Here is a 27854-nt window from a genome sequence, read left to right on the forward strand (position 1 = left end):
TTAAAAGGCAAAGGCAACACACAAAAATCGTTGCAATAGGCCCAAAAGTCGTTGCAGTAGACCTATTGCAACGGTTTTGAACCGTTGCATTTGGAGGCGTTGCAATAGGCCTAGTGCAACGACTTTTGGGACCTATTGCAACGGCTACCACAAAGCCATTGCAATAGATGTAAAGAGTCGTCATGTCATCTATAAGGTCTATTGTAACACCATCCGATAGCTATTGCAACGACCCTAATATTCATATTATGTCCCATTTTGGCTTCTATAGCAACGCCTCTGTATATATTGCAACACTATCATATAACTATTGCAACGCCTTTATGACAGAATTTTTTTTTTAATTTTTTGTGGGGATATTGCAACGATTATTACTGTAACCTACCGAAAACCTATGATATTACATCCTGGATATATATTAGTAACGATACAACAAATGCAAAAATACTCTTAAAATGGCAAAAATAATTGTCATATCCATATTATAATTTCCAAAACTAATTAAATTAAGAGTATACATGACAAATCCTAATTCACGAAAATTAATGTACTTAATCAAACCCAACTAATAAATATTTGTTTTAGTACCACAAAAACTTCTAATAAGTACATATAGATCATTTTCCTTCTAACCACCAAGTACCGCATCACTATAATATAGCTAACTAAATCTGGCCGATAGTATGTATAGTGAGACTTCTACGTTTGATCTCCTCCAGTTGGTTCATCATTCACCTAAAAATTCAAACATTATAATAGTTAGTAAACGTACACCATCAACAACATAGAAAAAAAGAGAGAAAATTACAGTACTCCTATTATGTCCTAATCTAGCATGAAGAGTATCTAAAGATAATTTATGTGAGGTATTGACTGCAATAGAGATAGGATAAGAATGAATGAATTGGATGGAAGGACCAACCATGAAGACATTCAAAAAATACACACCTCCAACCTTATTACCAAAAGCAAGTTTCTTGTTGACAGAAGATAGATAAGTACAATTATGTTCATTAAAATGAGCATTAATCTTGCTATGAGCAACCAACTTCTCAACAGATAAGAGATCATATTTAAAGTTTGGTACCAACAACACATCATGTAAAAAAATACCAGCAAATAACACTACATCACCGATTTCAGACACATTATGATGATTACAATTCCAGACGCTGTGAATGTCAAACCTGAAGACAAGTATCTGTTTTGCAATTATGAACTGCTAGCAGGGAAAAAAAAAGAAACAAAACATTCTCCTATAATCAAGATGGGTGGTTTTTTAGAAATTGAGAGTACCTTGATATAGCTTCTTATGATTTCTGTATTTAGAACAGTGTTTATTTTCGCTACACTTCTTAACTGCAATACCAACGTGAGTTGCTATCAGATGATCAAATTTCACTAACTCCATTATGAGATGACCAAAAAGTTATCTAAATTGATTGTTCATAAAGATTCTATTTCTCCATTTACTACCATCTAGTGCTATCACTATATTTATTACAAAACCAATTTCTTCATATCATTTAGCTCTCTACATCCAACTCATTTTTGGCTTCCTTCAATTCTTCTAAGAACCTCATTATCCCAGCACTCCACTTTCTTTACCAGTGCATCTCTAATCGACATCGCACAAGATACGTAACTCCTTTTTATCTTCAGGGTAGATTATAGTAGAAATGACAAACTTGAAAGGGAATGGTGAGAGAACAGGTACTAAAAGGAAGCATCAGAAATTCCTAATTGAAAGTGAAGAAAGGGTTGACGTAATGAAGCGAGAGAGTGACCTTAACTCAAAAAAGAAATGATAATTACATATTTCTTTGGACACCACAAAAGTTAGATGGGAAGTCGAATATAGAATTAAGAAACTACAAAGCTGCGCTAATCGTATTAATTTAGCTAAGGCGTATGAGCACAAAATTAAGCACCAAAACATGTTCAAGATAACTTACTATAGACATTTGTTAACTAGTCATATATAGACAAGTTGGTGCATCAATATTTAACACACACAAACATACAAAAGAAACAAAAAGTAAACTCTTTAGCTGATTCGGACCAGCTCATTTGCTTCACATAAAGTATGTGTTAGGGAGAAAGAGTCTAGGAAAAAACCACAAAATGTCAAGAGAAGGGGGGATAAATCTCAACATCAGTGCCACCTCCATAAATAACATTCTCACCCCATCACAACCCCCGCCAAACTAAAAATCAGGAAAAAAGAATCTGGAAAAAGAAGAAATGAATAGAAAGCCGAAATGCAAACAAACAGAAGCCATCATTAGAGAACATAGCTGCAGCAGCAATCAGCACCTAGTGATGACAGAAATAATCAATTCCACAATCCTGAAATTCCCCAATACTTGCAGCTTACATCATCAAAATTTTCACCTTCAACTAATAGAATTATAGTTCACTCAAGATCTGCATCCAGGAACCACCTAAAGTAGAGCACTATCTTGGATAACAATGTTCAAGTCATGGACATGAAGCTACATATGAATGTGGGCTACACTAGTACAAGAGTTATGGATGAATAATGATATCAATCTGACACTGCAGTGAACTACAACCCAGTACCCACATACAGAAAGTTCTTTCCCAATGAGCTCTCACACAACAAACATATTTCCAGAAATTTGTTTATAGATAAAATCCAATCAGAACATATGTGAGCAAAGAAAAAGAACGAACCCTGAACGCATTCCATATACACCACAACATATTAATAAAGGAATGTGAAAAGCATTTCAGAAAGAGATTGTATGATATCCTTGAGTCTTGTCTACTTGGGCTCGTTTATAGGTACAGAAGATTAGCCTATAGAAACTTCAACAGTTATGCTGACATGCAACAGTTACTAAATCAGGGTCAAGTGCATTCAGTAAGTGACAAGCAAACTGCTCGTGAAAGAAGAAAAAATTTATTTATGTTTCAACAAAGGGATCAACCGGTAAACATAGCTAAGTCTTACCAATTTCGTAGTCTAAAATACGCAATCAAGTACAATCTTTGTTGGTATCAATCCTAACTATATCTCTATATACTTACGATGTCAAAACAAGTAAGTGATTGATTGACAATTACAAAAGCCGATTGAATAACCAAAGCCATGAAACAGATGGGGGCCTCCTCCTCAAGCTTCCCTATGGATTATTAATTAGATAGATAGGAAAGGATACCACTAGGCATGAAAGAGGAAAAAAAACAGGTTTAAACAAAATATAAAACATAAAACTCAAGTTATCCTTGCCTCTAAAGCTATGTCCTTTATATAGATGGGTCTACAACATATTTCAAAGAAAGACAAGAGAAAAATTTATAAAAGAAGTTTTGTAATCCACACCATTTGTACAAGGCATCAGCACGTGGATAATCTCATCTATTTTTGACTAATACACCCTTACTTGAGGGTTAAAAATGGTAGAATAGCTGGAAGTTATCCTAGATGGTGAGTCTAACAAAATAATCAATGCTTTACAAGGACTTCAAATCCACGTACTAGCCAATAAACCATTGAAAGCCACCCATGTTCTTTAATGCTTAGCCTCCAACACAAGTGACCTTGGTCAAGGATATTAACATAAACAAAGTCTAAACTCTCCAAATTCAAGCTATTCACATTAAGATGTACTTCCTCCATTCTTGTGGATGACACAGATTAAGATATAGGTTAACTAGAGTTGTCAAAAGTTGACACGACACGCTGTGAATACCCCTGTCAAAAATTGTCTCCTAATTATTGGTGGTGTTATTATATGTTTGAATTACAAAATTTGTAAACGATGTGACTTCACTCATTCTACCTATGGTTGTAAGTACTTAATGGTTTCATGTTCATTGTTAAACCATGTATGTAACCTCACCTTCATCATCAATTTCTTCCGCAACGCTATAACAAGTGATAGGGGTATTCACATTATCCATAGAAGACAGGAATCGAATGTTGTGGCAGACGTTCTGGCCAAACAAGGACTTCAGCGAAGGGACGACTTCATAGCCTGGTTATAGTTTTCACCTAAATGATCCATGCCACCGAGACAAATCAGCAGGCCCTAGTGTTTTTGTAACAACCCGTATTTTTATACTTGTTTAGTAAGTATTTATATTATTTTAGTTTATAAAAAAATTAATTTAAGATACTCATTTATTAAATATATTTTATTTCCCTCAAGTTGACTTTACCTTAAAAGGAGTCAAAAAAAAAACTAATTCCTAAATTTCCTAGGTTTAAGTATCCAACTACCAATTATGTTAATATTATAAAGAGGGAGAAAAGAAAAAAGAAAGAAAGAAAAGTAAAAAAAAAAAAAGAAGAGGAGTATTACTGTTACCTAATCCTAAGGGCTAAATATGAAATCCACGACCCCCCTTTTTTCTTTCCTCTGTATTGCATCTTCCTTTCTTTTTCTTCAGTTTTCAACTCCTTGTAACAAGTATTAAAGCTACAAAAATTTCTATCAACTATCATCATACACCAATAGTAGTTCGTCCATCTTCACTACCTCTTAGTTTTGTGGGTTGATCGAAGGAAGATAGCTGTTCTTGGATGTGCTATTTCGGGTCAAAAGTCGGGTCAAAGAAGAGCGTTTTCGGGTTTTCGATAGAGTAACTTCACCCTATTACTTCCCCTAATCAAGTAAGTTATAAGTCTAAGTTCTAATAATTTCGTATTTGGTTGATTATCTGAATTTGGGGTTTTTATAAATTAGTGTTCTTGAATAAATTGAATTGGGGGAAATTTTGTTATACGAAATTCTGTATTGATTCATGTTTGATGTTTAGTTTTATTTGGGTATCAGATTTTTGAGATAGCTTACAAAATTATAACAATTGCGACTTCTTCTAAAATTCTTGTTGTGTTGGATTGATGGTTAGTTGGCTTGTTTCAATTATTAGTCTAAAATTATTAATAAGTATGAATTTATGGTTGTTGTGTGGTACTTATGAGTGATTATGTATAATTTATGTTTTAAGCAACTAAAACATGTTAAATTGTTTTGGTTCACTTTAATTACATTGCACAGTGGACTTCATTTTCGTTGAATACAATGTCAAAGGTCTGATATTGTGTTTCCTTCTTTACTTACATCCTCCAAAGCAAAAGATGTTATTTGTCAACTTATAATCAAAGCACTAGTTGGATTAATTGGCTTATATCATGATCATAATGAGAGTTCGTTAGGAAGCTAAGGAAAAGGGAAAAAAAGGTACTGGTGATAGTAGTATAACATACTCACTTTTCTGCAGTTTGTTGGTGATTTAATTAGCCTTGTTTAATTATATGATTTACCATTAAAGTACTATGGGTAAGCTTTAACTAGCTGTATAGTTATCTTTCATTGAGTTACGTTGAGAAGTTTTCAAAATTGGCCCAAGCTCAGTAACTAAGTAATACCATTCTTTGGTGAATTATGTGAAGTATAGTCAAGTGACTTATATTATATTATTATATTGTAGATTTCATTTTCGTAGAGGAATCTCTTTGACTTGTAATTGAGATTGGTTGATTGTGGTTTGCTAATAAGGTAAGATTTCTTACTGTGCTTGTACAGATGAGTTCAGAAATTATTTTACATTGCTTAGAAATTTCTTTTAACAATGAGATTGTTTTATGAAGTTATACTTTGAGATTTAAATTGTTCTCGATATTTTTATTGAAAGAGTTGAGATATGTTTATGAGATTTATATTGAAAAGAAGAAGTTCTCCTATGTAACAAGTTTGATATGAAAGTTTTAGATTTTGAGCAGAGGAAGTTCCTCGCCCTTACGAGGGTTTCTAGTTTGATTAAAGTTTAAGATTTTGAAAGGAGGAAGTTCCTCACCCTTGCGAGGGTTTATAGGGTTTTATTGTGGGGTTGTCGGTAAGCGGTATTCTCCGAGTTTGGAAGTACGTTGAGTTAACAGTGTCTTAATAATATATTTTAGTAGTTGGGAGTATGTTGATCAATACTCTTGCCATTTGTCTTCCTTCTTGGTACGTTATCAAGTTAGGGGTATGCATACTAGGGACTTTGGTGTTTACCTTATCTAGTGAGCCTAGCTAGCTCATTGGATTTTTATTACTTCCTACTCACATATTTCAAAGGAGTTATATTTGAAAGTTTTACAGAATGGTGTAAAAAGAAAGTAAAGTGGATTTGAAGTATTGAAGGTTATCTATTATATTCAAATTGAATGTTGTACAAGTTAAATGATTTTTGTGGAATACAATATATGTATTCCACCTGCACATTGGATAGTTCAAAGTTGTTATTGGTATGAAATCTTACTCAGCCTTTTGGCTGATATTACATGTCTTTAATGTGCAGGGCTTGATGGTGACTAGCTTATATTGGGGTGAGAGCGTTGACTTCACCTAGATGTAGATTTATTAAAGTTAAGACTTCCGTTGCAATAGTTTAAAATTATGTTTTGTTATAGGAGTGTATTAATTAATTACATTTCCTTTTAGTTGTAATAGTTAATAATTAATTTATGTATTAGTAGTAGTACCTTTCGCCTTGCTGTTATTAAATGTTTAATAACTGCGGCATAACAGCTCTTGAATTGTCCATGCTTTGTACTCTAAAATGTTTTCTAAAGAAAGTGGAAATTCAGGGTTGTTACAGTTGGTATCAGAGCCAATGGCTCGAATCTATGGCTAGAGCTTAGATTTGAGCTTAGAGTGGTCTATAGGATTAGCCACCAGTTTAGTGCCAAGGTGTAGGACCTTATGTTAGCCCTAGAGGATATCCTTGATTTGTGGTCTAGGATTGAGACCTAGAGTTGTGACCATCGTTTTAGTACCTATTGGGATCTCCAAATTCCTTTGTTTATTTTGAAATTATGTTTTTAGGAGAAAGTACCTCTCCCTACTTGGATTGTTCATCATCATTAAGACCACCAGCGGCCGGGGTGCGTGTTAATGATGAAGAATAATGTACGAAAGTTTTAACCATTGTTTTGATTGGAAGTTGGAGCCATCCCTACCTTGAGGTAGATTTTTGTGACCTTAAGTAAGACTACATAAATGAAAGTATTAAAAAAAAAAGATTTTAAAAGCCAAGATAAGATTGAGATATGGGAAGTAAGGGATTACATGTGGTTGTTGTGTATGGTAGTTGTTGTGAATTCCTCTTTTGTGGATGTTTGACTTGATAAAGTCAATGAGTTTGGTAAGTGTGGAACTTGTTGAGTTATATGTTTGACTCTAGTTAAGTTGTGCTTGCTTCCATGTTTGGAATGATTGACTAGTAAAGGTAAACCCATTTCGAGTATATCCTGAATCGGTTTTTATGTTCGCACTAGGACTAACTATTATAGTGGATAAGGGTGAGCCTTATTCCATTCAAGTGGCACTCCCTTTTATGTTATTTTTGTTCTTATGTGTATTGTGGTGTTAGTCCCACCCACCTCCCGTACTTTGTCCATCTTTTGGCCTTGAAAATGTTTAGTGATTAACTACTTGATTCTTGAATTGCAAACTGATTGAGTTGATTGATGGCATAGATGAATTGTAGTTGGTGTGAATTGTTAATTGAAAAAAAAAACCTTACAGGGAATGGTTTGGTTATGTCTTGGATATGCTAGTCTTGTTAACTAAATGCTATGAATTGCCTTGTTAGTTTATGATTATGTGCTGAGACTATAACAAGAGTTAAAACTAGAGTTATTAGCTCTCTTGGTCATGCCTATAGATCTTGTTTACGTGAGTTTAAAGTCATCTAGCGAGTCATGAGATGATTATCTACTGTAAGATGTCGTGTTCAGTTGACCTTCATAGAGTATTTGTGGTGATGCGTATAGCTAAAGGAAAGAGGAATTAGTCCAAGTGGGTCGGTTTCTCGTAGCATACCCTTGACTAGTCAAAGTCATCTCACGACGTGTTAAGGGTCAACTGTTTTGACCCTGGTAAAGTATTACTGCTTATTTGTCGGTGTCAAGGAGTCAGTTTGAGACCATTATAGAATAACTAGTACACTAACGGCCATGTATCTAGTGAGGCTATGGAGTGGTGACACATGCAAGGTATAATGTCAAATCGAGTCATGTCGATGGTAGGGTGTGCAGTTCCCCGTTGTGTGATTTATTTTGTAGTAATCAAGGTCTAATAACACTAAAATGGTTAGCGAGTCTAATGTAGACTGGTTTAACAAAGAGAGTCTCTTATCATAGAGTTTAATGTTAGGAGTATAAGTTGAAGTCATCTAATTCTTTGGTTTAAAGTCATTGCAAATTTCTTGATTGGTAGTCATTAATCTTAAATGACAACCTACAAGTTCCATAGCTTCTTGTACTTGTCTAACGATATGACTATAGTTGTGGATCGGAGTTATAGTTGTACCATGTTAATTGTTTAATAACCTCGAGATAGTTTGGTTATAACTTATAACAAGCTCTCCTTTGTGTTACCTGGGGCGTTAGACGCCCACTTAAAGTTGAACAAATCGTCGTTAATGACCTAAAGGCCATTAGGCATGTTTAATGTGCACAAACTCAGTTTACTTAAGTCTTCTCTGAAGAATAGGATAAGTTATTATAGTGGTAAAAGTGTGTAATTGATTAATTTGATTCAGTTTTAAGTGAGTAAGGGTTAAGGGTATCATGTTGCAAGTCTATGACTAGTTGTTTGAGTCGAAACTAGTGAATTTAATATAAACTAAGGAAGTATAGTGGACCATATCTATTTCATGAACCTTGGGAAGTGAGTTTAAGTTAACTCTTGATTTTATGTTTGGAGTTTGAGTATCAGTAGGCAAGGGTAATGCCACCACTATTGTTGATGGAGTCGTTAGTTTATGTGATTCACGAATCCATACATGACTTGAAATTTTATTTCGAGAGACTCACGATTTATGGTGTGTTATGAATGTGTGTTAGTTTTGAGACATAGTTCTAAAAAGGAGTTTTGTATAAAGTAAGCTTTACTTTCATGTAAATAGAACATATCATTTTCTGTAGTACCTTAGTAGCTCGATTATTTTCCCTGTTTGGTCAACAAGTTACGCTACCAAAGGCTATGTGAAATTGTTCAATTTGTTTGTTTACTGTGTGAAAGTGATTAAAACTCGTTTCAATTAAGGTTGTGGATTCGTTCTCGAATCGGTCTAGAAATGGTTTTTCTACAACGATTTGAGTGAATTTTGGAAAATTTAAACACGGTTTTGAAAAAGTTTTGAAAGGGGACAAGCTTCCCACGGATTGTGAGTCTTGAAGGTTTCATGGAGCTTTCTACCGCTCTATAATGTGTTTTGAGTGTTACCAAGTAATAGGATACTTGTTGTCTAGTAAAGAATATTTGAAATTGTGTTATGTGCTTTAAACTTGTCTGAGTTTCGACCCAAATAAAGTGGATAGTTAGATGGCCGGCCCCATGGTGGAGGTTTCAAGCCTCCGCGCTCCCACTGTTAGGACTATAAGTCAAACCAATGTCGGAGATTTTAAACTCCACCTTTGTTGTCAGGGTTATGTTCGACCCCATTTTAAGGGTTCCAAGCCTCAATACCCTAGTATCGGAAATATATGCCTTATTATTTGGATGTATTGGATTCCCGTCAAAAAAAAAAAAATTATTTTAAAGCGATAAAGCTTAGCAAGTTGTTACTTCATTTCTAGAAGATTGTTATGACAGTAAGAATGATTGAGCAAAGTTTTTGTAAAACAAGAGTTCTATAAAAGAGTCATTTATTATTGAATTTCCAATTTGGAAGAAAGGATATTGGTTGTGTCCATATTCACTTGTAAGGTTATTTAAGTACTCTTTGGATATAAATGCTTAGTGTGCTTTCATGTGATTGTTGTGGTGTTATTGATTATGTGAGAGTCATAAACTCCAAAACACGTGCTATGAATGTTTATGGGTTAGGACTCAGTCAAATGTTGATGCGACCGTCAAAGTATTATGTTTTGCCATCTGTGGTATGCCTTTGTGATTGTGAGTGTTATAATAACTTCAAGTTGAAGTTCTGGGTGTCGACTCGTGAATTGTTTTATGTGTTTTTTTTTAAGGCGAGTACGCCCAACCATGTCATAGTGAGTTCTTATTATATGAGTCTTTGCTTCTATTTTTAGAAGAGAAATAGTACTCTCGTCTCGGTTAGTTGTTGCTCCGCGAAAAGCGTTGAGTACTGGATTTGAAAATGGTTTTATGTATTGTGATTGTAACAGGTTTAGAACACATTTTCTCATTGCCATTTTACAAAGGAAACTCCGCTGGATTTTCGAGAAAATCCTATATTATTATTTAAAGCACTTGTGAACCATAGTGTAGTTATGAATTGAATTCCACACTTTATGACATAGTCCAGGGAGTGTGATGGTAGTGGTTCGGTTTAGCTAGACGTAGATTCTTTTCCGCCGTGTCTAATTAAGCCTTAGTAAGGGAGTTGATTCCCATGTTTATCGGTCCATATGTAATCCTTGAAAGCATAGTTGATTGTATTTGTAATGTATTTCATGTTTCTTAGTTACGACATCGTATTAGTAACTCTTCACATGATGATAGTTGAAGTTCTAGTTGAGACTCTAGACCAATAGATCCGTAAGACTCGTAGGGTTGAGAAATAGATAATAAAGGTTTTGTGGTCAAATTACTAGAACGAGGAACTACTCGTAAGACCGAGGATGTCATGTGTTTTATGTGTCCCTATCTCTTGTTATTGTTAGTTACGAGGACGTAACTTCCTTTTTAGTGGGGTAGATTTCGTGTCAATTGTGTGTTTAGTGCTAAAAGTTGTTATAATTTCATATGTGATGTATACCTTAATGTCTAAAGTATAAATAATTCGTGTATGATTAGAATTTTTATGGTAAATTTTTATGGTAAACCTTGTAATATTTTGCATGTTTTACTTCTTATTATATGAACATTTTAGTTGAAATGGTTGTATGTCTACAAGGGTGATCAAATGAATTGATCCATAAGGTGCTGGTTCTACTTGTTATAGTATGAATATTCCTAATTCCTTATGATAGTAGAAAGTTTTTGATATTTATTGATTAAATATATCTACGAGAATTGTGAAATGCAAGTTGAGTTTTATAGTTCAAGTGATAGTAGTTGGCTAACCTATAGAGTACATGAGCGGTTTTCAGAAACAAGAGTACAAGTTTGATCATTGAAATACCTTAAGTTTCGGGACGAAACTTATTTTAAGGAGGGTAGATTGTAACAACCCGTATTTTTATACTTGTTTAGTAAGTATTTATATTATTTTAGTTTATAAAAAAATTAATTTAAGATACTCATTTATTAAATATACTTTATTTCCCTCAAGTTGACTTTACCTTAAAAGGAGTCAAAAAAAAAACTAATTCCTAAATTTCCTAGGTTTAAGTATCCAACTACTAATTATGTTAATATTATAAAGAGGGAGAAAAAAAAAAGAAAGAAAAGTAAAAAAAAAAAAAAAAAAAAAAAGAGGAGTATTACTGTTACCTAATCCTAAGGGCTAAATATGAAACCCACGACCCCCCCCCCTTTTTTCTTTCCTCTGTATTGCATCTTCCTTTCTTTTTCTTCAGTTTTCAACTCCTTGTAACAAGTATTAAAGCTACAAAAATTTCTATCAACTATCATCATACACCAATAGTAGTTCGTCCATCTTCACTACCTCTTAATTTTGTGGGTTGATCGAAGAAAGATAGTTGTTCTTGGATGTGCTATTTCGGGTCAAAAGTCGGGTCAAAGAAGAGCGTTTTCGGGTTTTCGATAGAGTAACTTCACCCTATTACTTCCCCTAATCAAGTAAGTTATAAGTCTAAGTTCTAAGAATTTCGTATTTGGTTGATTATCTGAATTTGGGGTTTTTATAAATTAGTGTTCTTGAATAAATTGAATTGGGGGAAAATTTTGTTATACGAAATTCTGTATTGATTCATGTTTGATGTTTAGTGTTATTTGGGTATCAGATTTTTGAGATAGCTTACAAAATTATAACAATTGCGACTTCTTCTAAAATTCTTGTTGTGTTGGATTGATGATTAGTTGGCTTGTTTCAATTATTAGTCTAAAATTATTAATAAGTATGAATTTATGGTTGTTGTGTGGTACTTGTGAGTGATTATGTATAATTTATGTTTTAAGCAACTAAAACATGTTAAATTGTTTTGGTTCACTTTAATTACATTGCACAGTGGACTTCATTTTCGTTGAATACAATGTCAAAGGTCTGATATTGTGTTTCCTTCTTTACTTACATCCTCCAAAGCAAAAGATGTTATTTGTCAACTTATAATCAAAGCACTAGTTGGATTAATTGGCTTATATCATGATCATAATGAGAGTTCGTTAGGAAGCTAAGGAAAAGGGAAAAAAAAGGTACTGGTGATAGTAGTATAACATACTCACTTTTCTGCAGTTTGTTGGTGATTTAATTAGCCTTGTTTAATTATATGATTTACCATTAAAGTACTATGGGTAAGCTTTAACTAGCTGTATAGTTATCTTTCATTGAGTTACGTTGAGAAGTTTTCAAAATTGGCCCAAGCTCAGTAACTAAGTAATACCATTCTTTGGTGAATTATGTGAAGTATAGTCAAGTGACTTATATTATATTATTATATTGTAGATTTCATTTTCGTAGAGGAATCTCTTTGACTTGTAATTGAGATTGGTTGATTGTGGTTTGCTAATAAGGTAAGATTTCTTACTGTGCTTGTACAGATGAGTTCAGAAATTATTTTACATTGCTTAGAAATTTCTTTTAACAACGATCTTGTTTTATGAAGTTATACTTTGAGATTTAAATTGTTCTCGATATTTTTATTGAAAGAGTTGAGATATGTTTATGAGATTTATATTGAAAAGAAGAAGTTCTCTTATGTAACAAGTTTGATATGAAAGTTTTAGATTTTGAGCAGAGGAAGTTCCTCGCCCTTACGAGGGTTTCTAGTTTGATTAAAGTTTGAGATTTTGAAAGGAGGAAGTTCCTCACCCTTGCGAGGGTTTATAGAGTTTTATTGTGGGGTTGTCGGTAAGCGGTATTCTCCGAGTTTGGAAGTACGTTGAGTTAACAGTGTCTCAACAATATATTTTAGTAGTTGGGAGTATGTTGATCAATACTCTTGCCATTTGTCTTCCTTTTTGGTACGTTATCAAGTTAGGGGTATGCATACTAGGGACCTTGGTGTTTACCTTATCTAGTGAGCCTAGCTAGCTCATTGGATTTTTATTACTTCCTACTCACAGATTTCAAAGGAGTTATATTTGAAAGTTTTACAGAATGGTGTAGAAAGAAAGTAAAGTGGATTTGAAGTATTGAAGGTTATCTATTATATTCAAATTGAATGTTATACAAGTGAAATGATTTTTGTGGAATACAATATATGTATTCCACCTGCACATTGGATAGTTTAAAGTTGTTGTTGGTATGAAATCTTGCTCAGCCTTTTGGCTGATATTACATGTCTTCAATGTGCAGGGCTTGATGGTGACTAGCTTATATTGTGGTGAGAGCGTTGACTTCACCTAGATGTAGATTTATTAAAGTTAAGACTTCCGTTGCAATAGTTTAGAATTATATTTTGTTATAGGAGTGTATTAATTAATTACATTTCCTTTTAGTTGTAATAGTTAATAATTAATTTATGTATTAGTAGTAGTACCTTTCGCCTTGTTGTTATTAAATGTTTAATAACTGCGGCATAACAGCTCTTGAATTGTCCATGCTTTGTACTCTAAAATGTTTTCTAAAGAAAGTAGAAATTCAGGGTTGTTACAGTTTTGAATCTGTATGACAAGATTTATGTATTTCATCTTCCTAGTTGTAAGCCCATAATAGAGGCACTATCTGCAGTATGTGGCAGATTGTAACTGACAATTGGGAATTGATGGTTATGGAATAAAGGAAAACAAAATTATCAAAAAAAAATCCACAATTTTTTTTTAACTTGAATGAAATATGTTCATTTTTATCATTACAAAAAAATAGAGTTGCTGCTAATACACATAATAGAGGACAAATTCAAGTAGGAAAGTCTGGAATATAGCTTGAATTATTCACTTACAATGGTTTACAGATTCATGAGCTTCTTCTACCTTCTAACTTCAAGTTTCTCTCTCTTAGAGCTTTCCACAAACACTTGGTGTGCCTATCAAAACCCACTTTAGATACAAAAAATTATGAATTGCACATAGAACACAATGAAATTATAATTAGAAATTTTCATTCACGGGCTGAAAAATCTATTAACTGTTCACAAGCATTCCAAAACTACATATGCATTCGTCAATAATCTTCACCCTCATCTCATTTCCAAAAACTAAAATTTTCAGAAAATTAAAATCGCAATCTCTAATTAGAGAACAAAATAATAAAAAGAAAACTCGAATCAAATGCTAAAAATCGACATAAAGAACCCTAAAAGTCTAATGCTAAACCACAATTCAATAACTTGGAATGTGGAAAAGACTATTTCAATCAAATGGAAATACAGAATGACAAATACCAAAAACCCACACAAACTTACCGATTTCGCTGAAAGTTTAAAGAGGTGCGAGGTCGAACTTTCGCTCTCTTCGTCTTCCTATCCTTCTCTCATATACATCTGTTTTCTATTTGTGAGAAAAGCCAAAATTCATCTCTTTCTAATTTATGAAGCTTGCCTAGTAGTTTTTTTTGTTAGCAGCACCGTAGACGGGGTTTGAAATTTCTGAAAAAGATAGAGAGGGAAATATAAAACATTGAACGCATACTTCAAATTTCTAAAAAAAACGATTAGTTTAGTTGTTGCAACAATTAACTTACCTTTTGCAACGGCTAAGGCAAACCCGTTGCAATAACTACCCTCTTAGTGGTGGAAGTTCTATTTCCGTTTCATTAGGCCCTTACTATTGCAACGGTAGTGAAAATGTCGTTGCATTAGCTTTTTTAAGTTGTTGCATTTGATAAAAAATGTAGTAGTGATAATAACGTTTCTTATATCATAATAGGCAATTATGTTAAACCTATAGTTACTAAAGAAAATTCATAGACGGTAACCGGTCTATCATTCAATACTATTCAGTAATTTAATAATTTGGAGTTTCAGAATGGTAATCGTTCAGTACTATTCAGTAAATTAATAATTTGGAGTTAACATTAGAGAGGTTATATTTCCTAATCCTTGATTTTACAATATGATTTTAAATGTGTATGACCTGATTCATTCAATTTGTAATATGATTCATTTAAGTATTAATATGATTTCCTATGTATATGACATGATTCGTTCAATATATAACATGTTTCGTTTAATATATGATATGATCCAATAGTCATAGCTATATTAGCAAACATTACGTAAAATTACTAAACATAAAGAACTAATTAGGGCCGAATTTTCCAAAACATTACTAAACATTACACACATAAATAACATATGTTATGATATGATTATTCTATTAGTAACCATATGATTAACTTATGTTTTTACATATGATAATCGGTCACTAATAAATAATAACTTGCCTAAATAGGAGTTTATATATGATAGTCGGTCACTAATAAGTAAGTAATAATTTGCCTAAGTAAGAGTTTATATATGATAGTCGGTTACTAATAGGTACTACCTTGCCTAAATAGGAGTTTATATATGATAGTCGGTCATTATTAAGTAATTACTTGCCCAAATAGGAGTTTGTATATGGTAGTCGGTTAGGAATAACAAAAATAATATGGTTCCTCATGTTCACCATTTGTGATATGATTCATTTAAGTATTAATATGATTTCCTATGTATATGACATGATTCGTTCAATATATAATATGCTTCGTTTAATATATGATATGATCCAATAGCCATAGCTATTTTAGCAAACATTACTAAACATAAAGAACTAATTAGGGCCTAATTTTCCAAAACATTACTAAACATTACACACATAAATAACATATGTTATGATATGATTATTCTATTAGTAACGATATGATTTACTTATGTTCTTACATATGATAATCGGTCACTAATAAATAATAACTTGCCTAAGTAGGAGTTTATATATGATAGTCGGTTACTAATAGGTACTACATTGCCTAAATAGGAGTTTATATATGATAGTCGGTCGCTAATAAGTAATAACTTGCCTAAATAGGAGTTTATATATGATAGTCGGTCGCTAATAAGTAAGTACTCCCTCTGTTTTTTTTTATCATTCCTACTTTTCTGTGCGCGTCTTCCAATGCACGTTTTAAAACTTAAAAATCTTTCATTATATATTAGTAAAAATTATAACGATTGAATATTAATAAAGTACTAATTGAGACGAATCAAACAAGACCCCACATGACTATTTTTTTTCTTATAAATTGAGAACATTTGAGAAGATTGTCTCTATGCATGAATAGTGTCAAGATTCCAAGTGAGAAAGATAAAAAAAACAGAGGGAGTAATAACTTGCCAAAATAAGAGTTTATATATGATAGTTGGTTACTAATATGTACTATCTTGCCTAAATAGGAGTTTATATATGATAGTCGGTCACTAATAAGTAAGTAATAACTTGCCTAAATAGGAGTTTATATATGGTAGTCGGTTACGAATAACAAAAATAATATGGTTCCTTATGTTCACAATTTGTGATATGATTCATTTAAGTAGTAATATGATTTCCTATGTATATGACATGATTCGTTCAATATATAATATGATTCGTTTAATATATGATATGATCCAATAGTCATAGCTATATTAGAAAACATTACTTAACACTACTAACCATAAAGAACTAATTAGGGCCGAATTTTCCAAAACATTACCAAACATTACTAAACATTACACACATAAATAACTTATGTTATGATATGGTTATTCTATTAGTAACGATATGATTAACTTATGTTCTTACATATGATAATCGGTCACTAATAAATAATAACTTGCATAAATAGGAGTTTATATATGATAGTCGATTACTAATAGGTACTACCTTGCCTAAATAGGAGTTTATATATGATAGTCGGTCGTTAATAAGTAATAACTTTCCTAAATAGGAGTTTATATATGATAGTCGGTCACTAATAAGTAAGTAATAATTTGCCCAAATAAGAGTTTATATATGATAGTCGGTTACTAATAGGTACTACCTTGCCTAAATAGGAGTTTATATATGATAGTCGGTCATTAATAAGTAATAACTTGCCTAAATAGGAGTTTATATATGAGAGTCGGTTACTAATAAGTAAGTAATAACTTGCCTAAATAAGAGTTTATATATGATATTCGGTTACTAATAGGTACTACCTTGCCTAAATAGGAGTTTATATATGATAGTCGGTCACTAATAAGTAATTACTTGCCTAAATAAGAGTTTATATATGGTAGTCGATTACGAATAACGTAAATAATATGGTTTCTTATGTTCACAATTTGTGATATGATTCATTTAAGCAGTAATATGATTTCCTATGTATATGACATGATGCATTCAATATATAATATGATTTGTTTAATATATGATATGAACCAATAGTCATAGATATATTAGCTAACATTACTTAACATTATTAAACATAAAGAACTAATTAGGACCGAATTTGCCAATATATCACCAAACATTACTAAATATTACACACATAAATAACTTATTTATCTCGTATGATTGATAACGACGTATATAACATCCCCATCAAGAACACCTTCACTGTCAAAGGTAGCTTCAAGATCAAGAAGCGCTTGTTCATGGTACAATGTAACAATTGCGGAGTTTATCCCCTCCATAGACTCCCACAACTTATCAAGTCTACCAATTTTGATATTACATTTCATGCGAAATACCCTAACAGTGGGCCTGGATTGCAGATGCATTGTAACCAAGTAGTAGTCCGGATCAATATCCGGATCAACAGCAACACAATGTCATGACTGTAATTATACACATTTACATACAAATCTTATTATAATAACATATATATACTTATACATATACTTAAATAACATATACTTAAAAGTGGATTACTTATTTATAATTGTTTCTTACTAATTATAAAGAACATTTACTCATACTATATACGGGCATACATGTAAAATCTGTAATAGTTAAAAACAAATCCTTTTGTTCAAACTTTTTATTGCTGGACATTTGTACATATTTATATAGAAATCTTATTATAACAAAAAATATATATACATAAACAACATATACTTAAAAGTGGGTTAGTTATTTATAATTGTTTCTTACTAATTATAAAGAAAATTTACTTACACTAGAGGACAAATATATAAAGGCCATACATACATATAAAATTGGAATATAAATCTTATATTCAGTTAAAATCTGTATTTGTTTGCTTAAAGAAAATTGGATTAGTCTTTCAAATGACTTATTCACCTTTTGCTTTTATGCTTATTACAACTTATTCACCTTTTGCTTTTATGCTTATTACAATTTATTCACCTTTTGCTTTTGTACTTATTACAACTTTGCCACCGATATAGGTAAATGTCCCCATATCGAATATGGGCAAATACTTTCTCGGGCAATCTTACCTTTAGTCCCCTTACTAGGAATTGAACAAGGTACAATTCCAATCACTAGGTGAAGCTTAGCTTGGTTTCGAAATAGAGGAAATACTACTATATGGTCAAGAAAATCAAGTATTCCCAATTTCCCAATAAACTCCAAATTTTTGAGGTGTGTACTACAGAGAATGCTGGCTCCCATTTTAGTAGGGGATATGCCGTTTACATTTGTGGCGCGAACCATTAAGTTTCCAATCTCCGCCCTCTAGCTTTTAGTAAGTTCCATACTCATAAACTAAAGAAGATTTCCGGAGCTATTATTTTTGTCTTTCACTCCTGCATTAGAATATAGGCAGATTACTAAAAATTAAAATAGTAAGATGTCAGTCTTTTTGTACTACTTGCTATTTTAAGTTTTAGTAATGTTCTGCTGTGTGGATTTGATTAACAAGTACATCAATATTGTTTATTGCAATTTGTTAATCGACTTCATTTAAAATTAGTATTCTTGTCATCCTGTGTATGCGTTAGCACTCCTTTTAGAAAATTTTAATCAACTGTATATTATTATGTTTATTCATGAATTGACTACTCCATTAAAATCCATTATGTTTGTTGGATTTTTGTGGGGTAGTTAATTTGTTATAGTTAAGTAATAAGTTGAATCTTCAGATCTAATGCAATTGGTTCTTAAAGGTTTGATGCTCAATATACCCAGAAAAAATAATTGTTGAATATGGGTTCTATAATAATTGATTGTCACAGATGACTATGAATGAAGGAAATTAGCTTCTCTAATATCTGTTATTAAGAAACTCAAAAAAAATTCAAGAAGGGGGAAGGGTTGTGCTTGAGAGGTGAATCTTTTCAGTAGCTTCTGTTGTTCTGTCCTATTTTTTAGTTTGGCTTATGTGAGAAGTGTGCTGTATGCAGAAAATGGATGTGGTTCCAAAACCGGAAGCGAGGCTCCTTGTACATCAAGATGAAAGAAAGGTTGAGGAATTTAAGGAAAGAGTTTGGGAAGAATCAAAAAGGGTATGGGCAATTGCATTTCCTGCAATGGTCTGTCGTGTGACGACTTATGGAGCTTATGTGGTTTCACAAGCTTCATTTGGGCATATTAGGGAAGTGGATCTTGCTGCCTATGCTCTTGTGCAAACTATACTTGTACGGTTCGCCAATGGTATCTTGGTGAGCTCCTGTATTTCCTTGCTCTTTTTCTAATTAGTTTCATTCCTGACTTCATTCTTTTCACCTGAATTCCTCTTATCAGAACTTATTAGCCAGTACGTGAATGTATATGAACTTACTTGCACCTTATGTGAATTCATATTACTTGTGTAAATGAATTGCGTAGCTCTTACCCAAGATTATTGCCCCTCTATCAGAACTTCTTGAAACTTAATATTCTATATAAGGTGAAAAGCTATGTGACTCAAACTTAGGTGCCCATGTCAGACACAGTTACATGTCTATTTTTATGAAAAATTTCTGTGATTTTGGTTCAAGTCTCAAAGTATCCATACCCATGTTGGAATGTTGAGGAAGAGGTAAAATGAAAAGTCCGAGTAAAATAGGTGAAAAGAATGAAGCCTTGGTAGCAAATTTGTTGATATCTACATCAAAATCAATCATAAGGCATAATTTTTTAGTATCATTTAATCTTCCTCCTCTTATTAATAAGTTCATTACCTAAGGTACAAATGCAATACACTTAAAAAATTTATATTATATATTTCTTCAGCTAGGCATGGCAAGTGTAACGGAGACTCTCTGTGGGGAAGCTTATGGGGCTAAACAATATGAGATGATGGGAGTGCACTTACAAAAATCATGGATTGTAAATACTGGTGTAGCAACTGCCATGGTGCCGTTTTACGTTTTCGCTACACCTTTCCTCCGACTTCTTGGACAAGAAGAGGAAATTGCTGTAGCTGCTGGAAAAATCTCTCTGTGGTTCATTCCCATAATGTATCTCAATGTTTATGGCATGACAATGCAGATGTATTTGCAAGCACAACATAAGAATATGGTGGTTACATGGCTGTTTGCCATACTGTTTTTTGTCCATGCCTTGCTGTCATGGATTTTTGTGTACATAATGGATTGGGGGCTTCCAGGGGTAATGACTGCACTCATCATTGCATTTGGGGTGAAGGTGCTTGGTGAGGCTGTTTACATATTTGGAGGTTGGTGCCCACTTACATGGAATGGTTTTCATAGAGATGCATTGACTGATCTAATTCCAGTCCTGAAGTCATCAATATCTTCAGGCGTAATGCTCTGGTAGATCTCCTCCGTCTATATATCGCATTTCGGGTCTGTCAATTTCTTTCTGTTGCTGTTGACATGCATAGATAAACTAGAAGCTGAGGTAGGTATAAATTAGTATGTTTCTAGGTGAGGTGCCACCTTCTTGGCATAAAGGGAAGCTAGATTTGCTGACTTCTGTGATTTCTGTCTTTCCGTCATTCATAATCTTTTTGTTTCTTATGGTGTATGAGGGGAGGGTTTATGATCACTCAAAATGCTTCAAATAGGATCTTGGCAATCGGATTTTTTTAACAAGGGCAAAGGATGTTCTTATTTGAACCAACATTTCAAGCTTGAGTGCTTGTAAAAGAATGATAAAAGTTAGAGTGCTATCATCTTACTATGATAATAGAATTGGTACTTGATTATGAATGGATGAAATCTGTTACAACCACTTAAGTTTTTACCAATTTCAACAGTTTTTCGTCCTTTAAAATTAGCAGAAGAATTGAGCAATGTCCGCATTAGGTAGTCTCTACATGGATGCTCATTGCTGAGTTTATATTATTATAGTCTACTAATAGGATTTTTTGGTATCTTCCATAGCATCCAGGTGTGGTACAATGCTATTCTAGTTCTATTAGCAGGATACATGAAGTATGCAACCGTTGCCATCTCTGCCTTTTCCATTTGGTAAGGGTTTTGAGCTGAATCCTTTTATATGCTTTTGGTTTTCCTCACTAGAAAACTAAATCTTACTGAAAACTTTTCAGCCTCAACGTGAGTACATGGGAACTCATGATAAGCCTTGGCTTCCTAGGTGCAGTTTGGTAAGCCTCTTACTGTTAAGTTTTACTTGTTTAATATTTTAGGAGCAGCATTACTCACTGCATACAACTTTCTCCATAGTGTACGGGTTTCAAATGAACTTGGAAGAGGAAATGGCAAAGCGGCAAAATTTTCAGTTGACGTGATTTTATACACGTCACTTATAATTGGCATATTCTTTTGGATTTTGTGTTTGGCATTTGGCCATCAAATTTCCTATTTGTTTACGAGTAGTGAGGAAGTAGCAAAAGCTGTGTCTGAACTTTCTATCCCACTGCCTTTTCGATCCTTCTTAATAATGTTGGACCGTACTATCGGTAAGTAATATTGTTATTAATTCATTCAGCTTGAAATCAATTTTAATATTGCTTGAATCTTTTCAATAACAAATTTCTGTAACGAATTCTGTGATTATGTTTGCTTGTAGCAATCTGGCTTGTCAAATTAAAATTCTTAGACTTAATTGCGAGTATCATATTCAGGTTAGATTGAGAAATCTAAAGTAAACCTCCTAACTTGAAGGTATCAGTATTCAGTAGAGTGTTAATTATTCTCTTTTGGTCGAACTGCAAGTGATAAAGTGTCTGTACCCAATTGGACTATTGACTTCCAGTATAGATGCATGAGCTGCAATGAAGAGTCTGAGCATCACAGACTTTTTCATTATTTGTCTTCTTGGGTTTGTGTTTGCTTGTCTTGTTTAGAACTCGAGTGAAACACATGCTTTACTAGACATTGTAAGGGAGTTGGCTCACCGTTTTGTCATTTGTTAAACAAGTGTAGTGAAACTAAATTGAGCTCTGAAAATTCTGCTAATTCTCAGGTTGTTTATGATTTATCTTAACGCTTACATTCTTTAGGGGTGGCAATTGGGTGTGGATCACAAGGACTGGTTGCAATTGTGAATGTGTGTTCATATTACGTTATCGGGATCCCGATTGGAGTTCTACTGGCATATGCTGGAAACATGGAGGTTAAAGTAAGAATTTCTAAAACTCAACTAACTGATCATACTTGTTAAATGAATGGTAATAGTTGACAGTCGCTGTTTAGAAAGACACATTCTCTAATCAATGGTCACTGAAGTATATATTACTTCTCAAACTTGTTAATTAACCATAGAATATTATTTCTGTGATCTTAAACTGAAAGCAACTTCGGGGCTATGTTGATCAGAATTTTGATTGTTGCGTTGGGGAGAACTCAAAATATTGGTCATTGAAGGATCTGTCTTTGCAACCATATGCTCATATAGTTTAAATGCCTTTTTTAAAATAAACTATATGGACCAGTTGGCAACTTGGCATGATAACATTTGAAATTGACTTCATCTGTGTAATACCCAATATGCTACTCCTACTATCCCAATTCCCAAAAGAAATAAGACTGTTGCCCTGAGGCCTCGCTTCTTGTTTAGGCCGTCCAAAATTATCCTCCTTCGTTTGTCTAATCTTTCCTACCTACTTGAGCATCAAAAAGAAAGAAAAATGTGGGAGTTGATGAAAAATGTGTCCTTTTACTTTTGGACAAGAGAGAGAAAGTTGTTGAGGCATACTTATAAACTTATAATTTAATGGACCAATTAGTGGGATCTATGTTACTCCGACACGTATATAGGTGTCGTATCAAGTAGGGATCGGAGGATCAACACCCTACTCCAAAATTTTGGCCGATAGGCGACACGGTCAAGAAGGTGTCTTGACCAATATTCTAAACACGTCTATCATTGAAAGTGTCGGAAATAATTTCCCGACACTTTATTTTGATAAAAAGATAATTTTAAAATTATCTCTTTTTTCAAAATTAATATAAATTCAATTTTATTAACTTAAACACTCACAGTATATAAAAAGTGAAAAAAAGAAGAGTGAATTTTTAAAAAGGAGAAGAAAAAAAGAGGAAGAAAGCTCACGTCGAATGGAATAGTTAGGAAAGATTTTTTTAAAAAGAAAAAGAACTCATAAGTCATAAGCATATAAAATAAAAGTAAAGTTGACTAAAAAGAGTTGTAACTTTACAGCTGTATGCAACTCACATTTATTTTATTTTTTGTTGCACCCAAGTCCCAAGGACTAAAGCACTACACTATTAATCTTCCCCATCACGCCATCTTTTATCTCTATTCTCCCTCTCTCTAGTTCTTTTAACCAGTAATGACAAAACTTTTTCGGTGAGTTTTTCGAGCAAATTTTAACTCAACTCGACCGCTATGATCGATATCATGTCATAAATTACAAATTGTGAAGGCAAGTGCAATGAATTAGGTAATTGTTCCCCCTTTTCTCTCTACGTTTCTTTCTCACTTTTTCCAAATGGGTGTCTGATAGGCGACACCCATTTCGAGGTGTGTCGCGCGTCGTGTCGAGTCCACACGCGAGGTACAACTGGGTGTCGAAGTAAACGTAGAGTACTATACAATGGGTAATGATGAGTATGTATGTTTGGACTTGTTTCCCCAAAATTGACGTGCTTTGGCGAAAATTGATTTGATATAATCCCCGCCCTCTTTTCACCCCTAAAAAAAGGGACCAAGTGGGATCCATGAAGGATCAAAGGAGGGTAAAAGAGGAAGATCTCCTTACCAAAAATGGAATAAAGTAAAAGTGATAAGAACTTTGAAGAACGAGAAGTATGTCATAGTCTATGTTTTGTACATTAATCAAATTTCTCATTATATTCTTTATAATACCCTTAAATCGGAATCGCGAAGGAAAGACAACATTACTATGGTGAAGGTATTCTTGTGGTAAGTGATAATTTTTTTCAATTCAATTCAATTTTGTAAAAATGACCCGAGATCATATGTGGCCAATTATCAAGGACAGAGGCAACATTGCCTCATTAAGAGCATGACCACTCATGTTCCAAAAAAAAATGATATCCCTCTTTCTCATCAACTTTCTCTCTACTCTTACAAAAGTTTTTCATGCATTATGACTCATTTTGATAAATGCACCATACTTATAACTTAAAAAAAAAAAAAACATCATCCTTCTCTATCCCACTTGTTATATACTCTAAATTATTTTGTATATTAACGATCCTAAATAAATTCATTTGGTAGTAATTAATTTTGATTAGAAAACTTGTTCAATAATAAAAACTTTGAAAAATAATTATTCATGTGCGTACAATATAAAGAAAAAATAATTAATTTTAAAAGTATGTCAAAATATAGCAAAATGGATATCTATTTATAGATCTCAGAAAGATAGGACCATTGGTGAAATTTTTTTTTTTTTAATTTGTATTTTTTAAGTTATTCATATTACATAACTTGAATTATAAAAAAATAACCTTTATGACATACTGTCACATGTCCATAAATGGTTGGCTTAGGTCATAAGATGACCAATCATGGTTTGGGCCATAGGATGACCAACCATGGATTGAGTCATAACATGATCCAAATACAAACATAAAAAAAAAAACCATGGATGCAACCCCATGTTTTATTTGATCAAGGTTCATGACTCAAATTGATGTCCAAAAAAACCATGAGTGGCCATGCTCTAACAACAACTTTGATGATATATATCTCTAAGCTCTTCCCTCCATTTATATCATATTGTAGGGGATATGGATCGGAATGATGTGTGGAATGGTCACACAGACAATAGCTCTTCTCTACCTTACATGGAAAATTGATTGGATAGAGGAGGTAATGTCCAATTATACTCGCATTTTCTTTGACCTCATGTAGTCGTTTTTGTAATACCTCTTCCCAATTTACAGGTTAAAAAGGCATCAAAGCGTCTCTATCATTTTTCCTGAAATCAGAACAGTTTAACCCAGAACTCTATACCAATTCTTGAGAACAAGGACCATCATATTGGTAGCAGTTCACACTGACTTCGTCGAAACTCGAAGGGCTGCATTGCTGAACCTGTTTGGCTGTTTCTCGTAGGTCCACAATTCGCCCTCTTTGGGGTTCTCTTGGCTCCTTTTTTCTTGGTGTCTTCTTTGCATGGTTGCTCACAACCAAGTGCAGCAAGCTTAGTATAGCAGTATAGCAGTATAGCAGTATAGCAGTAGCTTGCACGAAAAAAAAGTTTTTGTATCCTCGATATGTTTTTTTTTGGATTGTATTCCTCGTAACATGCTGCGTTAGCAATCTGGTTGTAACATAAAAAAGCAGGGGTACAGCCTGCTCTGCAAATTTTTTACTGCAAATGTACCTGCCGCTGAATATTTGATGTTAAACTCTCTGTGCAGAGAAATGCACTAAGGTAGACGTGATCTTTCGTGTGTAGCTGCTGCTGAATATTTGATGCATGAGTTGATTCATTATTCTTATCATTATGGTCATAAGTCATAACTCACAAGTGGTCGTTTGCATTAAGAAAGGCTAAAATCTGATATAGAGAAAATGATGTATTTCACGCAATATATTTCTGAAATTATAGAATATGTTTATTCCGAAAAATGACAGTTGGCAAACTTTGGATTTCGCTCTCCCATCTTCATGTCTCTTCCAGACGTACTGGTCTCAGAAGCTAGGAACGATAACTCTTGCAAATGTTTTGTGCACTTGTGCTAAAGAGCAAAGGGAGGAAATGAGTTTGAGTAGTTCAATAGGAATATAAAGGTAGGAGGAATTATTCTCATTAGAGTTTTTAGGGATATTAAACAAATTTTTACAGATTAGTTATAGGTTGTTTTTCATAATATTTAGAAGGTTTTTTTTTTTTACTTAACCACCTATGAAATCATGTTCTTCAAAATAACCACCTTATATGTTCATTTTTTCAAATAGCCACCTTATATGACCTAAATCTTTTTAATACTTACCAATTGATAGATTCGTCAAGGAAATCGTCCTAAAAAAGAATTTAAGAACGATTTCATCACCTCCACCTTTATTCACTAGAAAGTATATAAGGTTTAAACCCTTCTTTAAGAAAAAATCTTTTATGAAATCTGTCAGTTGATATGTATTTAAGGAGATTTAGGTCATATAAGATGGTTATTATAAAAAATAAACTTATAAGGTGGTTATTTTAAAAATTGTGATCTTAAAAGGTGTTAAAAAGCAAAAAAATCATATCTAGAATTTGAATTGTTCTCTTGAAGTCTTTTTAAGGTTTTGTTGTCTATGTTGTAGCATGTTGAGGTTGTTGTTCCTGGTCCAAAGGCTGATGAGGTATTGATTAAAATTGAGGCAACAACTTTTTTCTCTCTCCTCTAATTCCTCTCCCCTCTATTCTCTCTCTTCACCTTCTTCAACTCCTTTGATTCCAATTCTCTCTCCTACACTTCCACCGTATTTGTGTCTTCATCATGTTCATCAATTTCAGTTTCTCTCTCCTATCTTCTCCTCTTTGAAAATTCGATTTTTCTTTTTCTTTTGGGGTTTAATTTGTTCCTCTTTTTTTCAGCATTTTGGATAATAAATTGACATTTAAGCTAGTGTCCAGATTTGAATTCGTTTATAAATCCCTCTATTGCATCAAACCCTTATCCAAATATTCGATTTTTGATTGACCCAATTGAGAAATTTGATTGAAAATTGTGGAGAAATTTTGTTGGGTTGATGAAATTTTGTGGGTTTCTATTGTCCTGTTTTGTGGGTTTGAGTTTTTTGGGTTTTGATGAATTTTTGTAGGTTCTCCTCAAACCTCTGCCTCAGTCGCGCGTCCTCGGTCCCCTCCTTCACCGGTAGTTCACATCGTTTCCCAACGTCTTGGTTGCGTTGTTCGAGTGTCGTGGCTGGTTTGTTTGTGGCTCGTGGTCGTTGTGCTACAGTTTCGGTGCCAGAGGGCTCCGGTATTTAAAAAAAAAATCCTTTGTGCCAATCTTTACAATATTTTTATATCTAACCGAAAGTCGAAACCCTAAGGTTTCTCTCTCCTCACTTCCTCTCGTTTATTTTTCATCTTCAATTCCTTCAATTAATGACAAAAATCATCTATATTATCATGTAAATTTCCGTTTTATTTTGATTATAATTGTTGAATTATCATCTAATTTGTCATGTATCAAAATTGCAGGAAAAATGGCATGAGTTTACGTTGGTAATTTGGATCCTCAAGTCACGGAATGCGAGCTCGAGGATGAATTTCGAGTTTATAGTGTTCTTTGGAAGTTTAATTTACTCTTCCTTTGTTTTTTCGATGATTTTTGAATTTTTTTTCCAGTTGCTCTTATATTCTCATTTGAATAGCTTTTAGAAATGGTATAGTTCATAATTCACCCATTTTTGAATAATATTCAGATTTATTAAAATATTAATATCTAAGTTTCAGCTTATATATGTGTAATTTGGCCTTTTCTAAACCGAGGTTTAATCGATTATGTTGTTGTTTGATGGAAGATTGATTTTGTTTTTCTGTAAAGTTATTGAATTGTC

At 33.2% G+C, this 27854-nt stretch overlaps 1 protein-coding gene and 1 long non-coding RNA gene across 3 annotated transcripts; one reads left to right on the top strand and one right to left on the bottom strand.

The window, feature by feature from the left end:
- Positions 1-454: 454 nt before the first annotated feature.
- Positions 455-14640, bottom strand: LOC104901289 (uncharacterized). Of its 2 annotated transcripts, none has more exons than XR_791183.4 (3): positions 14456-14639; positions 13994-14077; positions 455-735 (listed from the first exon to the last, which is right to left on the bottom strand). It is a non-coding gene; the product is annotated as an uncharacterized LOC104901289 (long non-coding RNA). The 2 variants fall into 2 exon arrangements; XR_008967267.1 differs by lacking the exon at positions 455-735 and adding an exon at positions 743-1359 and having other exon boundaries at positions 14456-14640.
- Positions 14641-19126: 4486 nt separating this feature from the next.
- LOC104901288 (protein DETOXIFICATION 24) lies at positions 19127-27754 on the top strand. The gene is given in 11 exon segments (XM_057391060.1): positions 19127-19615; positions 20169-20710; positions 21284-21370; positions 21451-21507; positions 21587-21777; positions 21780-21818; positions 22357-22484; positions 25080-25166; positions 25241-26648; positions 27111-27344; positions 27496-27754. Coding segments are annotated over 9 exon segments (1434 nt in total). The 5' UTR covers positions 19127-19351; the 3' UTR covers positions 25280-26648; positions 27111-27344; positions 27496-27754.
- Positions 27755-27854: the final 100 nt, after the last annotated feature.

The sequence above is a fragment of the Beta vulgaris genome, chromosome 8 (genome assembly GCF_026745355.1).
Source record: "Beta vulgaris subsp. vulgaris cultivar EL10 chromosome 8, EL10.2, whole genome shotgun sequence".
In the NCBI taxonomy this organism is placed as follows: Eukaryota; Viridiplantae; Streptophyta; class Magnoliopsida; order Caryophyllales; family Amaranthaceae; genus Beta; species Beta vulgaris.